Consider the following 27,565-nt stretch of genomic DNA (forward strand, 5'->3'; position numbering starts at 1 on the left):
CTCCTCCCCTCAAAGTTTTAGAGGTAATCCCAAGGTGTGGGGATGATTCTCTAATATTGTTGCTTATGAGCCACCATTCACTGTATTCTTTCAAATACCATCCCTGAGTTACTATCACCTCAATATTATCTATCTAGTGATTGCTGATCCAATATAGTTTTTACTAGTTGATCTCTGATTAATATCAATTATCCAATTGGCTTTAATTAACTTTATAAAGTGATACTTACTGGGCAGAGAGGTGGTGCAGTGGATGGGGAAGACACACCTTCCTGAGATTAAATGTGGCCCCAGATGCTTATTAGCTATATGACCATGGGCAAGCCACTTAACTCTGTTTGCCTCAATTTCCTTATCTGTAAAATGAGTTGAATAAGAAAATGGCAAACCACACGAGTATCTCTAACAAGAAAACCCTAAACGGGGTCACAAAGAGTTGCATACATCTGAAAACCACTAAACAACAAAACTGAGAAGATATAGTAAAGATATAGATTAAAAAAAATCAACAAAAACCCCAACTCTCCAAAACCACAAATCCACTAGCTTCTACCTCATTGTTCTCTAGGGAGAGTGGATTCAAACATAAATTGGTAAATACTAATATTTCCCCCCAACCCTGTCCGCCATCTCTGGTTGTGGCAAGGCTGATAGATAGTTGCTTCTATCATGGCAGGGGAAGGGGGTGGGGGGGGGAGGGGTTGTAGTGGTCCTTAGGTATTCCTTAATAAAGAATTACACTCTTGGGGCAGCTAGGTGGTGCCGTAGATGGAGTCAGGAGTACCTGAGTTCAAATCTAACCTCAGACACTTAACACTTGCTAGCTGTGTGACCCTGGGCAAGTCACTTAACCCCAATTGTCTCACTAAAAAACAAAAACAACAACAACAACAAAAAACCAAGAATTACACTCTTGCACATAATCCAGTTAGAATTAAAGTGGTCTTTTATTTGGCACTAAGAAAAGTGACCAAGTGGGAAGTCAGAAACTTCACTCCTTGGGGAAGAGGGCTTAGAAGCATCCTCCTCCTTGAACAGAGAGAAGGCAAAAGCTTTTATAGAGGATAGATGGGGTGTTAACTTGAAAACTGGACAGTTTCTTTTTGGGATGGGGTGGGCAAAGTTTGGATGCTTGTCATATTCCTGAGAGTAGAGGTGGATTCTTTTTTGAAATGATGGTCCTGACCTTTGGGGTTATCTCTGTTGCCTAGCTCCTGTCAGGTAGCAGCCATGTGTAATTGACTTTCCTGCTATAGACTTTTATCTCCCCTTATTCCTTAGGTATATCTGTCCTGATATCTAATAGATCAATCTAAACTTTAATAGTCCCTTGATTCTGTCCTGTTACTTGGTCATCTTTGGTTTTGCCTCTTACAGGAGAAACTCCTTCTGATTTATCCTAAGTCTCATGTCCTTTCCTTGTGGACAGCTTTTGACTGCTGGGTTGATTCATCCCTGAGCTGTGTCAAGCTGGTCTCTCTTCAGGACTGGCCTCTCACCGGCAGCAGATTCTGCTACAAACTGCAGTAGTTAGACTTCTGGTGGCTTTTTGGACCTTTCTGAGTTTGCAAAGCCATAACCCAGTTTGTTCTACCTCTGTTGCTTATCTACCTAAAAACAGGGGGGAAACCCACACAATTTAAGCAGGAAAAATCATAGCAGGATACTTTTACAACCACAGAGTGACACCCCTCCCCCCAAAAAAAGGTGCAAAGAGAGGTCCCGAGGCCCTTGCTCTATGAGGAAGTGCAGAAGAAAGAATTTCTCAGTTCTTTTGTAGCCATTACACTTGGTTCTGGATTAGCAGCCGGATTAACAGGCTTTTAATACCACCTGCAATAAACTAAAAGAAAATGGTCAGGATACTTTCATATGCTTTGAATCAGGGAGAGGAAGGGCTCTTTCATCAGGCTGCTTTACCAAACCTCAATTCAATTCAATAACCATTTATTATTATTATTATTATTGTTATTGTTATTATTATTATTATTTTGTGGGGCAATGAGGGTTAAGTGACTTACCCAGGGTCACACAGCTAGTAAGTGCCAAGTGTCTGAGGTCGGATTTGAACTCAGGTTCTCCTGAATCCTGGGCGGGAGCTCTGTGCACTGAGCCACCTAGCTGCCCCCTCAGTAACCATTTATTAAGTGACTACTATGTGCCAGGTACTAGGCTAAGAGCTAGGGATACCAATAAGAAAAAGACACCTGGTTTCCTAGGGGTTTAGTACTAGCAGAGCAGATAGTACATGTTACAAGGACTAGGTCTTCATTGCCCTCTACCCCCATTATGTGTATTTAATGTCTTTGCATTTATTTGTATTTATTTACTTTATACTTATCAGATATATAATTATATTTATCACATATAATTCATCATAAATATTGTACATGCATTACACATAGATGTATATATCATTATCTATATACCTCCTTCTTGTCCCTCCATTAAATTGTATACTTCTGGGAGGGAGAGATTGTTTCATCTATTGTATTAATATCCCCACTACCTACCATAGTGTTGGGCATATCATAGGTCTGTAATAAATATGATTCCTGTTGCTAGGATTGTTACATATGGTAATAATTCTTGATAGAGACTAGATCTACAGTTTCATTGGTATAGGGAATCCCTGGGCAAAGAAATCACCTCTACTAATGCATGTTGCTACCTTCTTTTCAATTGATGTTCTTAGCTTCCTAAACCACTGAGAAGTTAAGTGACTTGCCCAGGATGATATTGTTCTTGTTGTTTGTCCTTCATTTTGAAGAGGACCAATGACATTAAAGGGCAATGTCTTGACTTGTGGGTGAATTGGATTTAAGTGAGGCAGAGTTGCACAAAGTCATCAGCCTCACTCTCTCTTCCAGAGTCCAGTGGCAGGACAAAAGTCAAGTCGACTGGCCATGACCAAGTGGCTGATGCAGTGGCTGACCTTGGCATCTTTGATGCCTGACCAAGCTTTAATCACTCCACAGTTCATGCTTCAGCTACCTTCATGGCCAATGAACGTGTTCCAGCAAAGAAATTGTTCTCATCCTCCCATTCTGTATGAAGAAGTGAAGTACATCCCCTCCCCCAACTCATCAATGTCTCCATGACCCATCAGTTAGTTACCTTCAACTTGGTTTAGCTTAGGGATTCTTAAACTTTTTCCACTCATGATCTCTTTTCGCTTGAGAAATTTTTACACGACCCTGGCTATATAGATATATAAAATAGTTATACATAACCTTTCACTGTTGCCAAATTTTTCACGACCCTCACATTCATTTATGTGACCTTATATGGGGTTGCAACCCACAATTTAAGAAGATAGGCAGCTCATTTGCCAAGATGGCTTTTGCCAGGGTGTAACTGCTGTGTACGCTACAGGTTCTTGGAGCCACAAGTGATAGTCGTGTGCCAGGTGGACACTAAAGGTGAATGAACAGCCCTGAAAAAAGCTCAGCAAGCCCTCACACCAGAGGTATTAGTCCTCCCTGAACACCCCATACACCCCCTCTCCCCTAGGATGTCCTAACTGGTATGTGGAAAGGCAGGAGTTGTGCTCAGTTCTCCCTGGCTTTAAAGGTGGGTTTCAATACACTGTGCCATAATTGCAATTATCTTAACTTATACCACTTACCTCTGTTGCTATCCATCTATTGGTCTTCCTGTGTCTATCTGTCTACCTTTCTCTCTGTCTGTTTCTGTCTCTGTGTCTCTCTGTTTCTCTCTGTCTCTGACACTCTCCCCCACCCCCACCTCCCCCCATGCTTCCATTATGCTGGATATACTTGAGAACCTGAGATTTGCCTAGGGACAGACATTCCAGCTGGGAAGTCTAGGGATAGGAAGGGTGCCGAATTTTGGATTGACTCTAGGGTTGTCATCTGTCTGACACTTTCCCTCTTCTTGTTTCAGGTGTCTTAAGGGCTGTCCATGGAGTTGTCAAAGTTTTCTTTTGAAAAATTCCCAGAACAATGATCCTAAGAATAATACTCTTTTCTTCCATAGGATTTGAAAATCATTTTTGGCATAGAAAAATTGTGACTGCTAAGAGGGCTCCTTGATCTTTATCAGACACCAATTCCTGGACATCATGATCTCTCATTTCATCATTTTTCTGAGGTGAGTGGGCCTAAAAGGGTCAGGGTTTTTTTTAATGTGTTAGTTTTATTGACCTGTTTCCCTCACCCTTTATTGTTATAAATTATATCTGTCTGGGATAAGAATGTAGAGGGATGCTATGGGAAATGTGGGTGATATTAAAAATTTTAAAAATCAATAAAATTTATTTTAAAATAAAAGAGTTAAGGGGGCAGCTAGGTAGCGCAGTGGATAGAACACCGGCTCTGGAGTCAGGAGGACCTGAGTTCAAATCCAGCCTCAGACACTTGACACTTACTAGCTGTGTGACCCTGGGCAAATCAATTAACCCCAATTGCCTCACCAAAAAAACCAAACCAAAACAAAAAAACCCAAAAGGGTTAAGAATGAATGATTTACTTGTAAATTAAATTTCAACATGCTAACTCATATCTATTTAATTTCTTCTGTCATACCCAATATGTTCCCTCAGCAGTGCTGTAACAGAAGTAGTACACATATGATTATTGATGTTTTACAAATGGGGAAATTGAGTCTCAGGGAGGTTAAATGCTTTGCTGAAGGTCACACAAATAGTTTTAGAGTTGGAGTTTCAACTGAGGCCTCATGACTCGGTGTTCTGCCTGCCACAACATAGTGTCTACAAATATAACACATTTCTTAGCAGTTGGCTTTAGGTGACTGTAGCTCATTCTTTTTTATATACAATATTAATGTTAAGAATAACAGTATTGCAACTTTACTTTCATCTAGCATTTTATCATTTATACAACACTTTCATCTACAGTGATTCCTATAATAGCCCTGTGAGGAGGCAAGCCAGATCTTTTACAGTTGGGGGCAGCTACCTGACTCAGGAAGACTCATGTTCAAATCTGGTCTCAGACAGTTACTAGCTATGTGACCCTGGGGAATTCACTTAACCCTGTTTACCTCAGTTTCCTCATCTGTAAAATGAGCTGGAGAAGAAATGGCAAACCACTCCAGCATCTGCCAGTAAGACGTGAAGCAGGGTCATGAAGAGTTGGACATGACTGAAAAAAAAAAAAGACTGAATAACAAGAAGTGTACCTACAGATGAGAAAACAGGTTACACAATTAATAAGAGATCAAATCCCATCTTAAATTTAGACCTTTTCTAATAGAAATATGTTTTGTGTGACTGTACATGTATAATCTGTATCAAATTGCATTCTCAAGGAAGGAGAAAGGGGAGGGAGGGAGAGATTTTGGAACTCAAAATTTTAAAAAACAAATGTTAAGGGGCAGCTAGGTGGAGCAGTGGATAAAGCGCTGGCCCTGGATTCAGGAGGACCCTGGGTTCATAGACTTGACAGTTACTAGCTGTGTGACCCTGAGCAAGTCACTTAACCCTCATTGCCTGACCAAAACAATAACAACAAAAACCCAACAAACAAACAAAAAACAAATGTTAAAAAAATAAAAAATAAATAAAAATAAAAACAAAAACAAATGTTAAAAATTGTTTTTCCATGTAATTAGAAAAAATCAACCACCCTTCCCCTCACTCCCCTCATCCCCTCCCAAATACCCCAACCAAGTTTCCATGGATAACTTGCTGGGGAAAAACATTTAGGCCTTTTAGCTCACGGTCCAATGCATTTTATACTATAAAGTATATATTAGACCGATTGATTGGACAACTAGGGTCTTGATTCAAGGGTAGGAAAGTAGAGTTTAAGGTTTAATATCAAATTTGGCTCACAAAACTTGAATACTGGTAGGCAGTTGTAAGTACAAGCTACAAAAAAGGCCACTTTGAGAGTGGTGGTCTGGAGTCTTCTGTACAAAGTTTTACAGGAGCCCCACGACTTAAATTTATGCCACTGGGATCTGTTAACCTCTTGTAATAATTCATGTGCTTTATCTTTGAAAGGAGACCAGCCCCTTGTGCTATGCTTTTCTAGAGTAAGAGCTTGTTGATCAGAGGTTAGTTGTTGGGTCATGGGGGGGAAAGTGGGTTAGAAACAGGAAGTCACAATGGAGAGCAAGATGTGTATTTGCTAGACTGTGAAACGGTACCAGAGAGGTCCTGATTGTCCTTGGTTTTGTAATCCTGCAGGAGCAATAGTATCCTAGGTGGCATAGTAGATAGAGTACTGGGCTTGGAGTCGGGGAGACTCAGTTCCTGATTACAGATATTTGCTAGATGTGTAACCAAGTCACTTAACACCTTTCCGCATTTGTTTCTTCATCTGTAAAATGAGGATAAGAATAGTATCTGCTTCTCAGAGTTGTTATGAGACTAAAATAAGATAATATATGTAAAGTGCTTTGTAAACTTTACAATTATATATATACATGTATATATATATATAATACAATAATAGCTAAGATGTGTGTATATATATATATATACACACACACACATCTTAGCTATTATTGTATTTATATGGTTTGGGATACTTAGTAGGGAATCAGTGTCAGTGAAGAATCTGACAACAGTCTTGAGAAAGCTAGTTATTTCAAAGAAATTGATTAATATCTGAGATTTCAGGTAAAGATCTCTGAGTAGTTAAAAGAATTGTTGTTTGTCCTTCATTCTCAAAGAGAACCAATGACATCAGGAGGGTGATGTCTTAATTTGCAAGTGAATTGGATGTAAGTGAGGCAGAGCTGTGCAAAGTCATCAGCCTCACTCTCTCCTCCATACTCATCCGAGTCCAGTGGCAAGACATAGGTCAAGATGACTGGCAATGTCCCAAGATGCAGCGGGAGACCTAGGCCTTTGGTTAAAATAGTAGTAATAGTAACAACAACGACAACAACAACAGACATTTATATGGCAATAACCATGTGCCAGACATTCTGCTGTGTTATACAATGGATCCTTGTGTGGATAAATGGTGACCCTGGGCAAGTTATTTAACTTTTCAGGGCAACTGTCCCCCACCCCAAACTCTGTAAGACCATCAATTTCAGAGGAGATGTAGACCTATATTTGTAGGGGGAGTTTGTTAGCTCTGAGTTCCTTACATCAATGAGTGTGGGGGTGGGGGGGAGAGGAAGAGACTGAGAGACCGAGAGAACACCAAATAGTATACTTTTCACCTAGGGAAGTGGCAATGCATCTATACAAGAATTGCCCGAGGCTCCCAGAAATGAATTGACAATAACCGCAATTACATGGCTGCAGCTTTTTTGCAAAGATGTTCTTCACACCAGCCCCATGACTTGGGTAGTGCAAGTATCATTCCCATAAACAGAAAAGGGAGGGGAAAGGAGAAAACTGCTCAGCTGCATCTGCTAGGGCAGATACCATAGAGAATAGGAGGTGGAGCATAGCAAGAATGTTAGCAGGGAAGCCCAGGAATTTACCAGAGAGAGTGGCCAAGAGGGTCAACAATCAGACTCACAGATGTCTATGTAGACAATAGCTAATAAAGTGTAATTTGACTGCATAGATAGCACTGAAACTCATGTCTAGGGAATAGGAATGGAAAGGCACGCTTTAAAATGGAATAAATTAAACGAAATATTAGCACTGCATATAAATAAGAGATGCTCATGTACAAGTCCTTGAGAGTCCCAGGGATAAGTGAAGTCAAGTCAACAAGCATTTATTAGGTACTTATTATATCCCAGGTTCCGTTCCAAGTGCTAGGGATACAAAGAGCAAAAACACAGTCTGTATACTCAAGGAGCGCGCAGTTTGTTGGGAGAGACAACTTTTAAATAACTATATATATACAACATATGTACAAGCAAAATTGTAGGTAATTTCGGAGAGGAAACATTAGCATGGAGGGAGACTGGCAAAGACTTTTTGAAGAAGGTGGAATTTGAATTGAGAATTGAAGGAATCTAGGAAATCTAAGAGGCAGAGATGAGGAAGGGAGAATGCCAGGCATGAGAGAGAGTCAATGAAAAGACATGAAATCTGCATGTGGAATATAGTGTCCCAGGAGGAGCAAGGAGGCCTGCATCACTCTACTGTAGTGTGTGTGTGTGTGTGTGTGTGTGTGTGTGTGTGTGTGTGTGTGTGTGTGTGTGTGTGTGGCAGTGAGATGAAGTGAAAGAAGACTAGAAAGTTAGGAAGGGGCCAGGGTGTGAAGGGCTTTAAAAACCAAGGAGCCATTAGAGTTCATTGTATAGGCAGGTGATGTGGTCAAGATGGGCATGTTAAGGTCGTATTGGCAGCTGAGTCTGATATGGTTCAAGGGTATTGTTAGAATATTTTTGTTAACTAGTGCTAATTTTGGGGGGCTAAACTGATCTATGGATGACTTATTTGGGGACTGTTGACTGTTTGCTATCTGACTTTGTTAATTTAACGTGGGTTGTTTATAAAGTTCCACCACACTGCTCCACTCCCAAATTGATAAAGATTAAAAAGCCTCTTAACCAAATAATCAAAGCAGAGTTTATTTATGAGATACTGTTGAAAATTAAGAATACAGGGAAAATAAAATGTACAACCTGACTGCTTTCCTGCGGTCTCTTTCCCACCTTGAACTTCTTGAATACAATAAGGGCCTTAGCCGCCTCCGGCCTCAGGGCACGTTACACTTTCCCTGGTTTGTATTAAGGCCTGTAACCTTGTCAGCCCCGTCTCTCCTTTTCTGAACCGAACTCTCCTCCGTCCTTGTCCATGCTCCCCTCCAGTCACCCCTCTTTTTTTTAGCCCGTCCTCTAGTCCGTCCTCCCCTCTAGTCTGTCCCTCTCCTCTAACTCCCAGGTCTATATATACCTTTTCTTCTCTCCACTTAAATCTCGGGGCTTCCTTTGCCCCCACAGACCAAGCTAATTCGCCAGCCAGAGCTGCAGCTGGTGTGTGTGTGTGTGTGTGTGTGTGTGTGTGTGTGTGTGTGCGTGCGCGCGCGCTCTCCAGCCTCATGCCTCAGCACAGGCTATCCGGGATTTTTCCAATAGCTCCGCTCAGGTCCGAGGGAGCCGGGGCTTTTTTTTTTTTTTCCAGCTGTCTGACCTAGTGTCTTGTATAGCCCACAGGGCTTTTTCCGCTCAGCTGAAGCTGAGGAGGAAGGGGAGAGACCCTGAGGGCCTAAGGCTTTCTAATCTCAGCCTAAAGGTAGGGTCCCCAAATCAAAATAAATTTCCACAGTATACCATAGTGATTTGATATCGAGATACTAGTAATAATAAAAGCAGTAATAAAAACAGCAACAAATGACACATATATCAAGTTAAAGATTGCGAAATCACTTTACTTTATGTACAAACAACCCTGTGAACTAGGTGTTAAAGGTTCTGTTAACACCTATTTTATAAATGAGGAAACTAAGTCTCAGAGAGATCAAGTGATTTACCCATGATTGAAAAAAACTAGCAATTTTTTTTGTGGGGCAATGAGGGTTAAATGACTTGCCCAAGGTCACAGAGCTAGTAAGTGTCAAGTGTCTGAGGCTAGATTCAAACTCAGGTCCTCCTGAATCCACAGCCGGTGCTTTATCCACTGTGCCACCTAGCTGGCCCCAAATATTTACTTTCTTTTCATTTTCTTTTTTCCTTTCTTTTCCTTTCCTTTGGCAATGAGGGTTAAGTGACTTGTCCAGGGTCACACACCTAGTAAGTGTCAAGTATCTGAGACCGGATTTGAACTCAGGTCCTCCTGAATCCAGGGCTGGTGCTTTATCCACTGCACTACCTAGCTGCCCTCAAAACTAGCAAATATTAGAGGTAGGATTTGAACCCAGGCCTCCCAGACTCCCAATCTAATTTCCTCTCAAGAATTTAAAAAACAACAGTAGATGTAAAAATGAAGTAATTATGTGGTGTTAAAATACAGATGAATCTGAAGAGGAGTTACACTGTTTTATTTTGTTTAAATATGGTTTTAAAATATTTTGGTCCTTTTTAAGAGTTAGTGATATCTGGCAGAGAAAAATAACTTAAGGGAACTCACAGCAGTTACTAAGGAGATGAATTGTATGGAAATTTAGCATTGATGAAAAAGGAATTGGGAGGATCAATGCCACTGGAGCCGAGAGACTCCTCCTCAAATAGAAAAGGCAGGTTAGGGCTTTGTGTTCTGGCTGCCAGGGAAACCCCTAACAGGAAAAGAAAAAAAAAACACAACAAAAATAATAACAAAAAGCATTTATAGGGATTCACATTCCTGATGGGAAGACACATGGTGTGACCCTGATCTCTTTGTAGCTTCTGCCAAGCCCTGTGGAAAAGAAAGCCAGTTTTTCTCTCCTGCATGTAGACAGAGAGGAATTGAATAAATAGTTAGCCAGATTGCTTTGTACTAGCCGTCTGTGGCAACTCAAATACTATTATTACATCTTATAGCAGAAGACCTGTAACCAAACACCAGGAAGGATTGAGGTTGAATTTAGGATGGAGATTCAGGTACTCAGGTCTGAAGGAAGGTCAAGATGAGATTAAGAAGGGACAGCTAATGAAGAGGTGGGCCGAAAGTCATGACTGGGTTTCAATATTTAATAACTCATTTATTTTTTGTTTTAAATTTATAATACCATAGCATCATATGTAGTATATATAGGAAATGAATTTATATTATGTGTGAAAAATCAAATCTTGTAAGGAGAAAAATAAAGAAAAATAATTTTCAAAAAGTTATTAAAGGGCAGCTAGGTGGCATAGTGGATAAAGCACCGGCCCTGGATTCAGGAGTACCTGAGTTCAAATCCGGCCTCAGACACTTGACACTTACTAGCTGTGTGACCCTGGGCAAGTCGCTTAACCCTCATAGCCCCACAAAAAAACACCAAAAACAAGTTATTAAAATATTTTAACTTTTGGCCCACTCTATAGTTAAAGGATGATAAGAACAGTATCTAATGGTAGGTCTGGGGAGAGAAAAGGTGATAAATGACCCACAAGGAGGTAGAAAGGAGTGGATAAGGGGGAAGGGTATGTGACCAATCATTTTTATATAAGGTTTGTTTTTTCCTAGTCACTAGTATTTTCCATGACCTTCAGTTTTTTATTTATTTATTTATTTTTTTAGTGAGGCAGTTGGGGTTAAGTGACTTGCCCAGGGTCACACAGCTAGTGTTAAGTGTCTGAGGCCGGATTTTGAACTCAGGTACTCCTGAATCCAGGGTCGGTGCTCTATCCACTGTGCCATCCAACTGCTTCCATGACCTTCAGTTTTAAGAAATGATTTTATTTTTCTATAAAAAGAATAATTAAATGTATTTGAGTGCTCTTTATAGCACTCTGAGTTTTATAACTATATTGTGGGGATCATGGTAGCAATCATTTTGGCTAGTCCTACTGGAATTGTAGGATGACTGCATGAAGGGAGTATGGAATCATTGACTTTGAGCTGTAAGGGACCTAAAGGGTCATCATTCAACTGTCTCAGTTTACAAATGAGGAAACTGAAAGTCAAAGACACGAAGTGATTTGCTCAGGGCCAAATAAATTCTAGGCAGGGCTCACATTACTTCCCCCTTCAAGGCAAGATTTAAACCCTACTTTTCCTGACTCCAGGCCTAATAATCTCTCTATTACCTCCCTCTAAAGTGTGTGATAGATTTATTTTTTAGTTTTAAACTTTTAAAAAATGTTTTTTTAATTGTCCTAGCAGTATTTCTTCTCCTTCATTTGGGAAGAGACTGAGGACCAGGGTTCGAATCCTGCCTTTGATCCTTACAGTTATTCCTTTTCATTACAACTTTCCCCATCTTGGTCTCAAAATATTATGGGTTGGCATAACAAATTAAATGGGAGTTTTTAGCAATTTTGCAGAAGTGATGACACATGAAGGCTAGAAAACAACACAGAAATAGTTTAGAAACTCAGAAATGCATAAAAGATATGAATAGTATTATATAATATCAACCTAATATTTATAAAGTACTGTAAACATCCCATTAAAGAAAAAGGAAAAAAAAATAAACTTGTTTTCTCGTACTAAAGAAAGGCCCAAATTTTTTATATGGATTTTCCAGATCAAAGGGGGTGCCACACCCCTAATGCTCATGATATGGAAGGGATAACTGTGCTACTTCTGTGACCTGGAGCAAGTTACAAGCTTGAGTGGGCCTTAGTTTCTTCATCATCAAGTGAAGGGTGTTAGACCAGATGGACTAATGTCCCTTCCAGCTCTGTGATCCTGCGACCACCCAAAATGCAATTTGCTTTCAGATGTGGTTCTTGAGTTTCCAATTCCCTTTATCTTTTATATGAAAGTGGAACTTCCATGACTTGTTTCCTTTGAATCCTCTTCTCCCAAGACAGAGGGAATCTCTTTTTTATATTCTTTCTTTCTCCATTTGATTCCTAACTTTTTTGCATAGTGACTTCTGATAGTCACCAAAAAGGTGCCTCATTGGACAGAATGAATATCACAAAAGCACTTTTATAGGTGATGGAAGAGTATCCCAAATAATACTATGCAAGAGGAATAATGTCTTACTTTTCTAGAAGCTACTCATTCAGGATCCTTCTCTCTCCAGAACACAGCTAAGATTGAGAAAGAAAGTTGTGTTTTTTTTTTTTAAAGTTTCTAAGCAGCCAAAGTGGATAATGGTAATTATAACGTATATTAATATAGTACTATCATATACCATATCTCATATGATTCTTACAACAACCCTGTGAGACAGACAGAATGTTTTATAGATGAGGATATCAAATAAGAAGACATTTACGCTTGCCTTAGGCCACATGATTTGTCATGAGGAAAGCAAAAACTAGACTTCATGCCTTCTGACACTCATTCTTTTTGCTACATACAATTAGTTTCTTCTCAAATAAAACATTAAAGCTCCCATGCTTTACTCATAGACAATTTCCTAGGCCCTATCACAGAACCCATTTATTTGTAGTTTAGATAATGCTAATAACATTGGTTACATGGTTTTTCAACCCACTGTAGATTAGAATGGGAGGAGGTGGGGGGAATTTTAGAGTCAGGAACCTTGATATAAGCCAAAATTGATTATAGATGGCATAACATTGAAGGAGGAAGCAGACTATTAAAATCAGAAAGAATTTATAATATGTGACAGTCTAGTACTATGTAATTTATTTTTATTTATTTATTTGTTTGTTTACTTATTCATCCATTCATTTATTTATCTATTCATTAATTCATTCAGTAAGTTAGTACTTTGTAATTTAGGGGAATATAACTCTATATACTCCAGGGATTCATTATATTGTAGCAGGATATAGTAATTGATAGTCATAATAATAACCCTGAATTATCAGGGAAAGATTAAAATGGTGGTAATATATTATAATTAATATGGAAGGGAAGTGCATAAACCATTTTTTTTGACAAAAACTCCATCAAAATATGTTTAAAAGTTAAAGAGATGAGTTTTGGTTATCCAGAAAATTCATTTATGTTAGGCAGCCAGGCAACAAGCATTTATATACCAGGCACTGGGGTAAGTGCTGGGGATCCAAAGATAGGACAAAGACAGTCCCTACTTATGAGGAACTCAGTGTATAAGGGGCAGCTAAGTGGTGCAGTGGATAAAGCACCAGCCCTGGATTCAGGAGGACCTGAGTTCAAATCAGGCCTCAGACACTTGACACTGGCTGTGTGACCCTGGGCAATTCACTTAACCCTCATTGCCCCACAAAAATAAATAGCTATGTATAAACAAGATTTTCAGTGGATAAATTGGAAATAATCAACAGAGAAAGGCACTAGTATTTAGGGGGCATCAGGAAAGGTTTCTTGTAGAAGATGGGATTTTAGGTGGGATTTGAAGGAAGCCAGGGAAGGCAGGAGGCCGAGATGAAGAGAGAAGGAATTTTAAGTCTCGGAGACCACCAGTGAAAATGCCCAGAGCTGTTAGATGGAGCATTTTATTCAAGGAACAGCATGGAAGCCAAAATACCTGGTATATGTCAGTGAAGGAGAGAATTGGAGGAAGGGGGGGCAGCTTAGGAAGGCATTCTAAACAGAGGATTTTACATTGGATCTTGGATGTGCTAGGGAGCCAGTAGGGCTTAATGAAAGGGGATAGGAGGAAGGTAATATTATCAGACTTGCACTTTAGGAAGATAAGTTGGAGAACTGAGTGAAGGATGGATGGGAGTAGGAAGAAACTGGAGCCAGAAAGACTAGACAGAAGGCTATTGCAAAAGCCCAGGCATGACATGATGAGGGCCTGTATTGAGGTGGTGGTAACGACAGAGGAGAGAAGGGGGGCCTGTATGAAAATGTTATGAAAGTAAAATCAACAAGACGTGGTAACAGATTGGGTATCGAGATGAGATAGAATAAGGAATCAAGGATGACACTTAGGTTTTGAGGATGACACTTGAATGACTGGGAGGATGGTGGTGCCCTCCATGTTAATGGGAAAGATAGGGAGAGGGGATAGGTTAGAGGCTAAGATAATGAGTTCTATTGTGGATATGTGAAGTTTAAGATGTCAACAAGACATTCAGTTTGAGATATTTAGAAGCAGTTGGAGATATGAGACTGGAGGTTGGGAGAGAGGTTAGGGCTGGATAAATAGATCTGGGAACAATTTGCATAGTGATGGTCATTGAATCTATGAAAGTTGGTAAGATCACCAAGTGAAACAGTACATGGGGGCAGCTAGGTGGCGCAGTGGATAGAGCACCAGCCCTGGATTCAGGAGGACCTGAGTTCAAATGTGACCTCAAACACTTGACACTTACTAGCTGTGTGACCCTGGGCAAGTCACTTAACGCCAATTGCTTATCTTAAAAAAAAGAAAGAAACAGTACACGGAGAAAAGATAAGAGTATCCAGGACTCAATGCCAAGAGACAACTACAATTAGTGGGCTAAATCTAGGTGAAAATTTAGTACATTAGACTGAGGAGTGGTCAGATAGATAGGTGGAGAACAAGGAGAGAGCGGTGGCACAAAAACCTAGAGAGAAGAGAGTATCAAGAAGAAGGTGACCAACAGTGTCAAAGATTTCAGAGATGTCAAGAAGATTGAGAACTGAGGAAAGACCATTAGATTTGGCAATTAAGATGTCATTCATATCTGTGGAGTGAGTAGTTTAAGTTGAATGAGATCAGGAGCCAGCGTGTAGAGGATTCAGAAGACAGTGAAAGGAAAGGAAAATCTCAAGGTGTTTAGTGACTTAAGGGAGGAGAGATATGGGAAGATAGCTAGTGGGGATGGATGGATCAAGTGAAGGCTATTTGAAGTTGGGGGAGACATGGGAAAGGGAGTGAGGAAGGCCAGTAAATAGGGAGAGATTGAAGATAAGTGAGAAAGTCGGGATAACAGGTGAAATCTTCTGGAGAAGATGGAATGGAACAGATACTTATTAAATGCATATTACATTAGGCAGCATGACTAGAGGATAGAGTGGTAGACTTCAACTCAAGGAATGTTGGAGTTCAAGTCATACCCCTGACATTTACTAGCTGTATGACCATAACAAACCTTATAACTTTTGAGCCATTTGAGGATGGGTTGTATGATAACCTTTCTGCTCCTGAAGTAACACTGAGACATCTATTAAATATGAATGGGTTGAAACCTGCTTGGCTGAAGAAGTACCCACACTGAAGACATGACAGATTCTTCACATATCCTTGACATATGTAGAACACTGGAGTAAGCACTAGAGGAGATTAGATAAGACATAAGTTTTATAGCAGAAAGACAACTGGATATAGAGGGAGAGAGGAACTGGTTTTGAATCAGTCCAACTGTAGATAATATTACTTAATGACTATATTGATGAGACAAACATAATAAAATTAGCTAACATTTCTATCTTACTCGTTTAATCATAGAAATGTAAGTTTGGAAAGGATCTCAACAGCTATCTGTTTCAACCCATAAAGGGTCCCTACTGAAATGTACTCTGCAAGTGGCTATTTCACCTCTTGTTTGAGCAACTCCAAGGAGAAGGAAGGGAAAGCTGTAATTCTTTTTCCTAGCATCAAGCCTAAATTGGCCTCTTTGCAACTTTCAATCATTGCTTCTTGTTTTCTCCTCTGGGGCCAAGTTGAACATGTCTAATCCTTCCTATGCACGACAGCCCTCAAATACTTGAAGGTAGTTATCATTTGGTCCCTTGACCGGATCTTCTCTTTTCCCGGTGAAACATCACTAATTCCTTAAGGAGAGTATCCTTTGACATGGATTTAAGACCCTTAATCACCATGGTGAAAGTTCACAAAGTCCTTTTCATTTTATTATTTAATTTGATCCTTATAACAAGCCTTTGAAGTTAGGTGCTAATATTATCCCCATTTCACAGAAGAAGAAATTGAGGCTTAGAAGACAGATAGTGAGTCCCATAACTAGGAGATATGGGAGAAAGAGCTCAAATCCCAGTCTTCTGATTCCAAGTCCAGAGCTCTTCCTAATGCATCATGTTACTTTTCAGTCATTACAACGTTAGTTTTTCCTCTCATTAGTCTTACAAATGGTTACATTTTCTTCTCATCTTACAGACTAAGGAACATGCTGTATCTATCTATGCAAACATATATGTATATAATTGAAGCCACTTAAAGCAACACATAAAGGCTTGTGGAAAGAAATTGTTATGATAAAACTATTGCAAATGTCTTTTGTGCAGAAATACATTATGTTCTAGCTGTGTATCTGATAACTAATCTCTTTTGTTTCATGTGGGCTTAACTACTGTCAGAGGAGGCCAGAGGGCTGAGTTTAATACTATAAACATGCATGTTGAGCAGAATTCTTTGATCCCCTTGAGTATAGTAGGTAGGGGTTTCCGCTCTGACATTAAGCTTTTGGCTCTTTTTTTTTCTTTCTCGAAGTTCAGAGTAATTTTATTAGTGATCTAGTTCCTTCCAAAATCCCTTTCACATTGTGTTCACCACAAAGTAAAGAAAACTCTCTCTCTCTCTCTCTCTCTCTCTTTCTCCCCCTATAGACTTTAATTTGGTATTTGATACTTTTAAACTTTTTGAATTTTTAAAAAAGTAAACCGAGGCACAAAATAGTACTCTCTCTTACTATTCCCTCTGAAATTTCCAGGCAAGGTAAAAACAGAAGCCTGAAGTCTCAGCCTTTGCTACTCTGTTAGCTCAAGACTATATCTTGTACAGAGTTTTAAGATTGTTTTCTGCATTAAGAAATAAAAATGAGTGTTTAAGGTCAGGGAAATGGCTGGACAGATGGTATACGGTCTATGCCTCAGGGGAATCATCTGTTTCTTTACATGTATGAAAGATTCATCTGTTTTGAATGCAAGGTGAATAGAAAAGCCCTGGTAGGAATGCTGCTTCCCCAACCACTTGGACTTCGAGTGTGTGATTTGTTTGCCAAAGACCTGGTAGCAGTTCAGCCTGTCAAAACGTTGCAAATTCACTGGCGTTTGCCAAAGCAAACTATCAAAGTGAAATAACACACACTAGAGTGCGCGAGTGCGCACACACACACACACACACACACACACACACACACACACACACACACACACACTCTCATTCCCCAGACGTTGATTCAGAAATGGATAAGGATGATCAAGGATCATGGCCAGATTTCCTGTTTTTAAGTCATGCTCAAGTGTAGACACAAGCTACTAGGTAGAGAGATGTAGGCAGAGGGAACAATGCATTCTTACACAGTGACTGTGTCATGGAGGTGGGACAGCCTCCAGTGTCAAAGGTAGCATATTGCCATGGAAACAAAGCTGGACTTGGAATTAGAAGTGAAATCATATTCTGGATCTGTTATGTATGAGCTGTGTGACCATGGGCCAGTCACTCAGTATCTCTGTGCCCATTTCCTTATCTGTAAAATGAGGATAATAAAATTTGCATGGCATACTTTATAGGGCTGTGGGGAAGAAGGCACTTTGAAATACTATATAAATGTGAATAACTCTATTATTGTCTTCATTTCTTCTAGCCCATAGAATGATATTACTTGGGTCACTGCTCTTGTAGCCCAGAAAATTATTTCTCCCTGACAGATTGCTGTGACTATTAATTCCATTTATAGGAAACCCCATTTCCTATGGTATAGTGAGAAGAATGCTGGTACTGGATTCAAATCCTCACTTGGCTACAAAGTAGCCTGGGCAAATCGCTTAATCCTTTAGGCCTCAGTTTCCTGCTCTGCAGAATGAGGGGGTGGGAATAGATGAGACCTCTAAGTCTACTTCTAGATCCAAATGAATCATCTCAAAGGTTTATTCTCTAATGTATTTTCTTTTGTAACCTAGTATATTTTTAACCTTACTAGGACCCAGCCATAGGCGGTCTGTGGTAGAAAGGGTGTTTTTATACTTGCAGGCAAATATAATGGAAACCTTCTTTGGTTAAATCACAACAAAATAGGAAAGCTTGACCACTCTTTGCATTTTTCTCCATTCAGAAGGGGAAAAAAAGAATCTAGGATAGTGGATAGAGCACTGGGCTTGGAATCAGGAAGACTCATCATCCCGAGTTCAAATGCAGCCTTCAGACACTTACTTTGTGACCCTAGGCAAGTCACTTAACCCTGTTTGCCTCAGTTCCTCATTTATAACATGAGCTGGAGAAGGAAATGGCAAACTACTCTAGTATCTTTGCCAAGAAAACCCCAAATGGGGTCATGAAGACTCAGACATGACTGAAAAATGACTGAACAGCAAGAGTTCCTTTGGAGAGTTAGAAATATGTTAATTTGTAGGTACTCACACCTAATAGCTGGATTTGGGGGAGGGGGCAATGAGGGTTAAGTGACTTGCCCAAGGTCACACAGCTAGTAAGTGTCTGAGGCTGGATTTGAACTCAGATCCTCCTGAATCCAGGGCCAGTGCTTTATCCACTGTACCACCTAGCTGCCCCCAATAGCTTGATTTAAAATTTTTTTCAAGGTAAATTAGCATCATTGACTTTTATTTCCCTCTTAATGTAATCCCCAAAATGGTTTGCTTTAAGCCCGAGGTTCTTAACTTGGGGTCCATGGATAGATTTCAGGGTATCCATCAATATGGATGGAAAAAAAAATCACACTTTAATTTTTCCTGAATTCTAATTAAAAATTAGTATTTCATTCAATGAACACATAAGGTATTCCTAGGCTTCACCAGATTGCCAAAAGAGTCCAAGATACACAAAAAAGGTCAAGCTTTAAGCTAAGAGCAAACACTTCCCCCAATAACATAAAAGACATAGACTGCCCCTCCTCCAATTTCCTGCCACATACTTTTTCATCCTTTAGTCAAAGTTTGCACACAATTATTTTGGTTATAAAACAGTGACCTTAATGTTTCCTCTGATCCTCAGAGATAAAGTCTAGCCCATGTTTTAATATACTCATGCTAAACATTGCAACTATTTTTTTAAGGGAAAAAGTAACTAGACTGGGATATGATGTGTTTTAATTCATAGCTAAAGTTTGCAAGCACTGCTATTTTGTTAACTTCCCTTTTCCTCCCTTGCACCAAAGGAAATACTTAATATCCCCCATCTTGTAGACTTTTAGGATGTTGTGGCTAGACTATTAAGGATAGGCTTCGTTTTTGAAATTCCCTCTTCCCTTTGGCTTTTGGGATAGGGAACATTTCCACTTTTATAACTACTATTCCTCTGGCTCTTTTTTCCCCCTTTCTTCTTCCTAACCCCTATCCTGGATGACCCCAAAGTCTCAGTCCTTTCTTTCCTTTCTAGGCTTCTTCTGTTACCTTATGTATTCCATTTGATAATGCTCACTAATTCACATGATTACTTTGTAGATCTTTTGCATTTTTTAATCTGTGTATAGTTGTTTGTCCTTGACATCAGGTGGTGATGTCAGTGACCTTATGACTTGCAGTAAATTAGATTCAAGTGAGGCAGGGCTGTGCAAAGTCACCAGCCTCACTCTCTCCTCTGGAGTCATTTGGGTCCAGTGGCAAGATATATACCAGGATGACTGGAGATGGCCCCAGATGTTTGAGGCAATCAGGGTTAAGTGACTTGCCTAGGGACACTCAGCTAGTAAGTGTCAAGTGTTTGAGGCCAGATATGAACTCAGGTCCTCCTGACTCCAGGGCCAATACTCTATTCACTACACCATCTAGCTGCCTCTTAGCTGTATATATCCCTTTAGTAGAATGTAAACTCATTGAAAGTAGGGACTCTTCTTTTCCTTTCCTCTCCTCTCCTGTCCTCTCCTGTCCTCTCCTGTCCCCTCCTGTCCCCTCCTCTCCATTCCTCTCCTTTCCTTTCCCTCCTTCCTTTCCTCCTCTTGTCTTTGTTTCTTTTAGTCTAAGCAGACTCTTTAATCAAGGTTTTTTGAACTGGCTTGGCTTCACCTATTCCTTCTTTTCTAGATAGGAACAGGGATTATATCTGTGATTTCATTAGTACAGGGAATTCCCTGGTGAGGAAATTCCCTCAATTAATGCAAGTGGGCATTTTCTCTGCAATTTAGAATCTTACAGAATTGCCCAAGAGGTTAAATAATTTGCCCAGGACTACGAAGTCAGTATGTGTCAGAGGTGGATCTTTTGAAGCAACTTCTTCCTGGTTTTAAGGTTGGCTCTCCATTTACTGTGCAACATTGCCTCTCTACTTCTTCAAAATCCAGATTTCCAAGACTAACTTTTCTTCTGTGAGTTTTTCTTTTTATTTTGTTTTTAATTTATGGAATAACACGGGCATTTCTATAACATAGTACAATAAAAATGATGATTGCACATGATACTGCAAATCTATTATGCACAACTTGCTATTTCTTTCAAACATACAACAAAATTAGCATGTAAATTTTTTCCCTTTTCTTTCTTCCTTCCTTTCTTCCCCCCTCCTTCCCTGCCCTAGAGAAGGCTGCCATTAGACACAAATAGGTATATCCATCTATCTATCTAAAATTGTTGTATACATACTTCTGTTTATCAGTTCTTTGTCTGGATGCAGATAGTGGGTCTTTCTTCATATGTCCTTTATAGTTAATTTGAGTATTTATAATAGTCAAAATAACCTATTCTTTCAAAGTCTTGTGATGTTTAAAATCTAAATGTATGGTTGCCTTAAATTAGAAAAGGACACTAGGTATTAGTAAAAGGAAAACACATGGAGTTCAGAAAGTTAAGAAAAGGCCTATCTAGCCTAGAGTTCCAGCCTGGTCTGGTTCTTCCTTAAGTCCTCCACCACGAGCCTGCTTCAACCACTAACTGACCCAGCAAACTGAGTGTGGAAGTTTTTTATAGGTCCAGAGCAGAGGCGGTCCTTACACACTGCTTCAAGCTGATTGGTTAGCATCATCCAAATCCATTGGTTCACTGGACTTTGAAGGTGGTCTTGTGTTGAGTTCAAAGTCCTTAGCTTCTGAAAACAATACCTTCTTAAGGCCTGGTTATAATCTAATTAACTTTAAGTAGGCTAATCAGCAAAGTCAATCACTCTCACTTAATTCAACCAGTTTAGATTAATCTCCAGGTAGGGCCTTTGCGTTTAAACTGTGTTGTTTAAAATCTTAATTGTGGTCACCAAAAATTAAAAGGCTTCAGTACCAGTCTTTGGGCATTAAACATTTATTAGAACATACAGATATTTACAAAGAGTTCAGAAGGTTATAAAAAAGAAGTCCTACCTAGCCTTGAGTTCCAGCTTGGTTGGGTTCTTCCTGAAGTCCTCCTCCACAAGCCTGCTTTAATCAGAAACTCCTCAACGAGTCTGTCTTAATCAGGAACTCCTTAGCAAGCTGTTTGTGGAAGCTTTTTTATAGATCAGGAACAGAGGCAGTCCTTACACACTGTTTCAAGGTGATTGGTTGGCGTCATCCAAATCCATTGCCAAATCCCATTATTTTCTCATAGTCTTTTTTGTGTGTGTGAAGCAATTGGGGTTAAGTGACTTGCCCAGGGTCACATAGCTAGTAACTTGTCAAGTATCTGAGGTCAGATTTGAACTCAGGTCCTCCTGACTCCAGGGCCAGTGCTCTATCCACTGCACCACCTAGCTGCCCCACAACAGTCTTAAAACAATATTGCTTTCTCTGTATACAATGTTCTCTTGGTCCTGTTCATTTCACTCTTCATTGTTTCTTTCCAGTTGCCTACAGGAGGTCTCTATATGGAAATTCTGGCATTCCCTCTAGCGTTTTTTCTTCTTTGGTCACTAGTCCCTTTATTCTTCTAGTCCCCTAGAATCAAAATCACAGTGTCATCTTTTACTTAGTTGTTGTCTTTTATTTCCTTTATGCAATCTGTCACCAAGCCTTGGTAAAAATGCTGCTGAAATATTGTTCAGAAATCTAGCTTCCTTCCATTTCCTTTGCTACTGCTCTGGCTCAGACCCATATCTCTTCAAACCTGTGTTACTGAAGCAGCCTTCTATATCTGGTTTCTGTCTCTAGTCTCTCCCCTCTGCTGTCCATTCTGCAAATGCTACTGTCTGAATAATCTTTTTAAAATACAGATTTCAGGGGGCAGCTAGGTGGCACAGTGGATAAAGCACTGGCCCTGGATTCAGGAGGACCTGAGTTCAAATCCGGCCTCAGACACTTGACACTTAATAGCTGTGTGACTCTGGGCAAGTCACTTAACCCCCATTGCCCCGCAAAAAAAAAAAAAATAATAATACAGATTTCATCATGGTGCTTCCATTCCGCCCCCCCCCCCCATACCTACCACATCAAGTCGCAATTCTGTTGGCTTGCCTAGCTTTTATGGCTCTCACTTGGCATTCCCCCTCCTTGCCTATCCAGCTCTATTTCTCATTATTCCCCCATCTTGATCAGGCTAGCATACTAATCCTTTCCATGACAATTCTCACCTTTGTATATTTGTTCATGCTTTCCTGGTGAGGAATGGCCTCTTTGTTCTTTCTTCTTTACCTTTTCACATGTTACTTGTGCTTTGAAATTCTGCTCAAATTCCACCTCCCTTTCTCTGACAGCAGTGGCTTATGCAGATCAATCTCTCCTCTGAATTTAGTGCCACAGAGATTGCTCATGAATCTATAATTGTTTTTTGTGTTAGTTTTATTTTTGAGTTTAGATGAGTTGCTTGGGGGAAAGTGGCAAAGATGATTCATTTTTTACATTATTATTTTATTTTATTTTTAATTTATGGAATAAAACAAGCATTTCTATAACAGTACAATAAAAATGGTTGTACATGAACTGCAAATCTATTAAGTACAGCTTGTTATTCCTTTTAAATATTTAATAAAGTTATATACATTTCTTTTTTTCTTGTCCCCCCCAGAGATGGCTACCATTACATACACACACACATACACATAAACATACCACATTTATGTGTAGAATCATTTTATACATGCTTCTATTTATCAGTCATTTCTCTGATTGCAGCTAGCATCTTCCTTCCTATGCCCCTTTGTAGTTAGTTTTAGTATTTATAATAGTCAAAATGACTTAAGCATGTTTTATACAGTATGTCCCAAAAGTCTTAGTGCAGGTTTCAGCTTTAATAAACTTAAAAGCATAAATGCTACAAACTTACCAAAATACACTTGAAAGCTTATTTACCATGAAAAATTCAGACATATCTTATTAAAATAGAATATAACCATTGTTTTGTTTTCTATATCATTCTAGTTGATTTTTAACATTGGCTAAACTTTCACGAGCTGCTGCTCAGTGACTGAAAGGATTACATTTGTAATCCTAGGCTTAAAATCATCCAGAGGATGAGCTTTTGATGAATGTAAGACACTTTTTTGATGCAACCCAAGAAAAAAGCCTGATGGAGATAAATCAAGTGACCCAAGTGGCCAAGCAAGAGAACTTCCTCTACCAATCCACAGGTTGGAGAAAGTGTTATACAGAAACTCACAAATGCGATACATAATGACAAAGTACCTCATCTTGTTAAAATTAACATTAGATATTTAGTATTCCAATTTCACAAAACCAGATAAGAATAAAAGAAATTTGAATAAACTTTCAAATGATATTTTTATAAGTGTATAATAATCGTACTTTTGAAGTTATTAAAGCTTAAAACTATACTAAAACTTCTGGACATCCTATATTTCTCTGTCTCCCATAGCAAAATAGAGAGTTAGAAACATAGCTTCTCACAGCTAGGTGGTGCAGTAGATAGAACACTGGGCTGGGAGTAAAGAAGATTCATCTTCTTAAGTTCATATCTAGTATCAAGACATTTATTAGCTGTGTAACCCTGGGCAAGTCACTTAACCCTGTTTGCCTCATTTTCCTCATCCTTAAAAAAAAAGACATGGAGAAGAAAATGGCAAACCACTCCAGTATCTTTGCCAAGAAAACCCCAAATGGGGTCACAGTGAGTTGGACACGACTGAAACAACGGAACAAGAACAACAAAATCCTGATTTGGTGGCTGATTGATTAATAACCACTTAGAAACTGAGAAACAATGAAAAGTTTAAATAGTCAGAATTTCAGTGGGCAGTTATGTAAGGGAATTCAAGTTACTCTGAAATCCATAGTCCAAATGATTAATGTTTACCTTACTACCTAATTATTTTTCTTCATCATCTGCCTTTGTTGCTTCCCCTATGTTCCCATTTGATAATCTATCTTTCTATTTCTTGTTTGAATTGTTTGTAAGCAGGCAAAGGAAAAGTAGACTTTCATATTAAAAAAAATCATGGGAAATCATTTGGGAAATATCTTATCTTAGCAATCATTGCAGCATTTGATTATAGGAACTTTATAGGAATTCCATTTATTCCTCAAAAAATCCTCCACTAAAAATAACTCATAAAGAATAAAAGCACTAAGATTATGCCATGATTCCTCTAATAACAATTTATATGCCACTTCTTACTAGACTATAAGTTTCTTGAGGGCAGTTAATAGTGATTTACTACTCTTGTGTATGTTATATCAAAACAGAATATTACTCCTTATCCACTTCTGGCTTTTGAGAGCCATTATATTGCCATAAAGGCAGCTAGTTGGTTCCGAACACTGGGCCTAGATTCCAGAAGATCTGAGTTCAAATCCAATCTCAGACTCTTACTAGCTGTGTGGCCCTGGGCAAATCACTTGACCCATTTGTTTCAGTTTCCTTATCTGTAAAATGAGCTGGAGAAGGAAATGGCAAACCACTCCAGTATCTTTGCCAGGAAAACCCCAAATGGGGTCACGAAGAGTGTGACATGACTAAAAGGACTCAACAACAACACATTTTCCTAATTATCTGTTTTCAATAAAAGAATATTTTAATTACCAGAAAAGATTTTATGCTGGGTATCACTAAATGGTCAAAAGATAAACAGGACTTCAAGTATTAATCCTTTTATTGCTGCCAACCATTCTGGGTAAAAGTATGTCTTGAAACCCACTTTGGCCTAGATCTTAATCCAATTCAACAAATTTTCATTAAGTGCCTACTATGTGTTAGTTACTGTACAAGGTGCTGAGGACTAGAAAACAAAAGGAACAATTGCTGTCTTCAAGGAACTGTGTGTTATACTATAGGGGATACTATAAGTGTATGAGCAAATAAATACAATGGAATTCAAAGTAAAGAGAATGCATGGAAGAAGCAGCAGCTGAGCTTTGTTTTGATTGTCCAAGGTGAAGGTGAGGTAGGAGAGCAGTCCAGATATGGGAGATCCCTTGTGTGAAGACATAGATACTGGAGATAGGATGTCACACATGAGAAACAGCTAGTAGGCTAAGTTGACTAAAGCAGAGAGTTTGTGAAACGGAGAAAGGAAACTAAGAAAGAACAAAATACAACCAGTTCTGCTGTAACCCATTTCAAAGACATGAATTTGTTCTACTGTGATTGATATATTGGGGAATATTTTGAACATAACTTAAATTTCAAGTTTGCTTCTGCATGATTATTTCTGTGAGAATGCAGAAAGCTGTACCACTTCACAAGAATTCATAAACTGCAACCTTTCCAATGCCTACTTCCACAAGCAAACTTCAGGTCTTTGTTAAAGTAAATTTTTGGTTTTGTTGTTGTTTAGTTGTTTTCAGTCATGTCCAACTCATCATGACCCATTTTGGGGGATTTCTCAGCAAAGATTCTGGAGTGGTTGGCCATTTCCTTCTCTAGCTTATTTTAAAGATGAGGAAACTGAGGCAAACAAGGTTAAGTGACCTGCCAAGGGTCATACAACTAGTGTCTGAGGCTGTATTTGAACTCAGATCTTCCTGACTCTATACCTGGTACTCTAGCTACTGTGCCACCCAGCTGCCCCAAATCTTCTGGCACAATAGGAGCTGTGGGTGGAAGAGATCTCATTAGCACCACCTCTCTTCTCACTCCCTACCACCATGGCTTCTTGTCCTGAGTCTTGGAGTTGCAGCCTGCCTAACTTCTGCCAGACTTTGTTGCTATCCAGGCCCCATGCAAACCAGGACATAGGCTAAGCAGCAGCTTGTTCTAGGACACAGATAATATTTATTGTAGTATTTATGGATTTCTTAAGCATCTAACATGCATAAAACTATGCTATCATTTTATTAGGTTTCTGTCTTTAAAAAAAAGTGTCATGGATAAAGTCTTTGAGCATCGTGTCACCAACCCATTTACCCCATAAACTCTGTGGTTTGTGTTGAATGATTTTGCATAGTGTAGTGTTTTTTGGGGGAATATGGATATCACATTATAGCAGAATTGACCACCTATCCACCTTTAGCTAGATAGTGCAGTGGATAGAGCCCTGTACCAGGAGCTGGGAAGACTTGAGTTCAAATGTGAACTTAAGTCACGACTTCTTTCCCAGTTTCCTCATCTGTTAAATGTAATAATAATAATAATACCTATCTCCCAGAATTGTGAAGATAAAATGAGATAACATTTGAAATGTGCTTTCCAAACCTTAGAGTTACATAGAAATGTTAGTTATCGTTATTGTTGTTGCTATTATTGGAATAAAAGCACAAACTTCACTACCATGACCCCTGGCATATGTAACATTCTTTCTCTTTGATCCCCTTTTCCTCTCCCTATAACATTTATATCTCTTCTCTCTCCTTTTACTCCTCCACTCTTCTTTAAAAATTGTCTTTTCAGGGGCAGCTAGGTGGTGCCATGGATAAAGCACTGTCCCTGGATTCAGGAGAACCCGAGTTCAAATCTGACCTCAGACACTTGACACTTACTAGCTGTGTGACCCTGGGCAAGTCACTTAACCTTCATTGCCCCGGCCCCCCAAATTGTCTTTAATATGAAAGCAAAGTATAGTTTTAGTCTTTTATTTATTGAATAAATTGTTATTTTTGTTTCTTAACTTTGCACAGTCCAGAATGTAGCAGAAAAAAAATAGACTTTTCATTTTCTTTTTTTGTGCTGGCATAGCTAGATAGTAAAAGCAGTAATCAAGAGGGTGGAGGGCAATGACTTTACAGTCTTTGCTTGGCTTTTGTTCTTTTTAAATTTCATTTGCATTCCACTGGGGGAAGACCTTGGAGTCAGAGAAATCTTTCTAGCTTCAGTCTAGACACAATGTCTGTGTGATTTTTTTTCTTTTTCTGGACAAAAAGGCCATAAAGTAGATTTTAGGGACTATAGGAATCCCATGAAGAGTTACAAGCTTATTATTTATCATAGAAATTTTCTAATGATAAATCAGATAGTTCTCTGGGTCCATGGACTTAGAATGAGATCTACACATAGGAAATCAGAAGAACTGATTTA

General features: G+C 39.2%; 1 protein-coding gene across 1 annotated transcript in view; it reads left to right on the forward strand.

Annotated features, from left to right (window-relative positions):
- The window catches only part of LOC122738426 (thrombospondin type-1 domain-containing protein 4-like), a 406,762-nt gene that overhangs the window by 47,043 nt on the left and 332,154 nt on the right, over positions 1 to 27,565 (forward strand). The window contains exon 2 of the mRNA XM_043980469.1: positions 4,000 to 4,113. Within this exon, the coding sequence (XP_043836404.1) occupies positions 4,085 to 4,113 (29 nt within the window). The 5' untranslated portion in view covers positions 4,000 to 4,084. The remainder of the gene's footprint in view (positions 1 to 3,999; positions 4,114 to 27,565) is intronic.

The sequence above is a fragment of the Dromiciops gliroides genome, chromosome 2 (genome assembly GCF_019393635.1).
Source record: "Dromiciops gliroides isolate mDroGli1 chromosome 2, mDroGli1.pri, whole genome shotgun sequence".
Classification (NCBI taxonomy): Eukaryota; Metazoa; Chordata; class Mammalia; order Microbiotheria; family Microbiotheriidae; genus Dromiciops; species Dromiciops gliroides.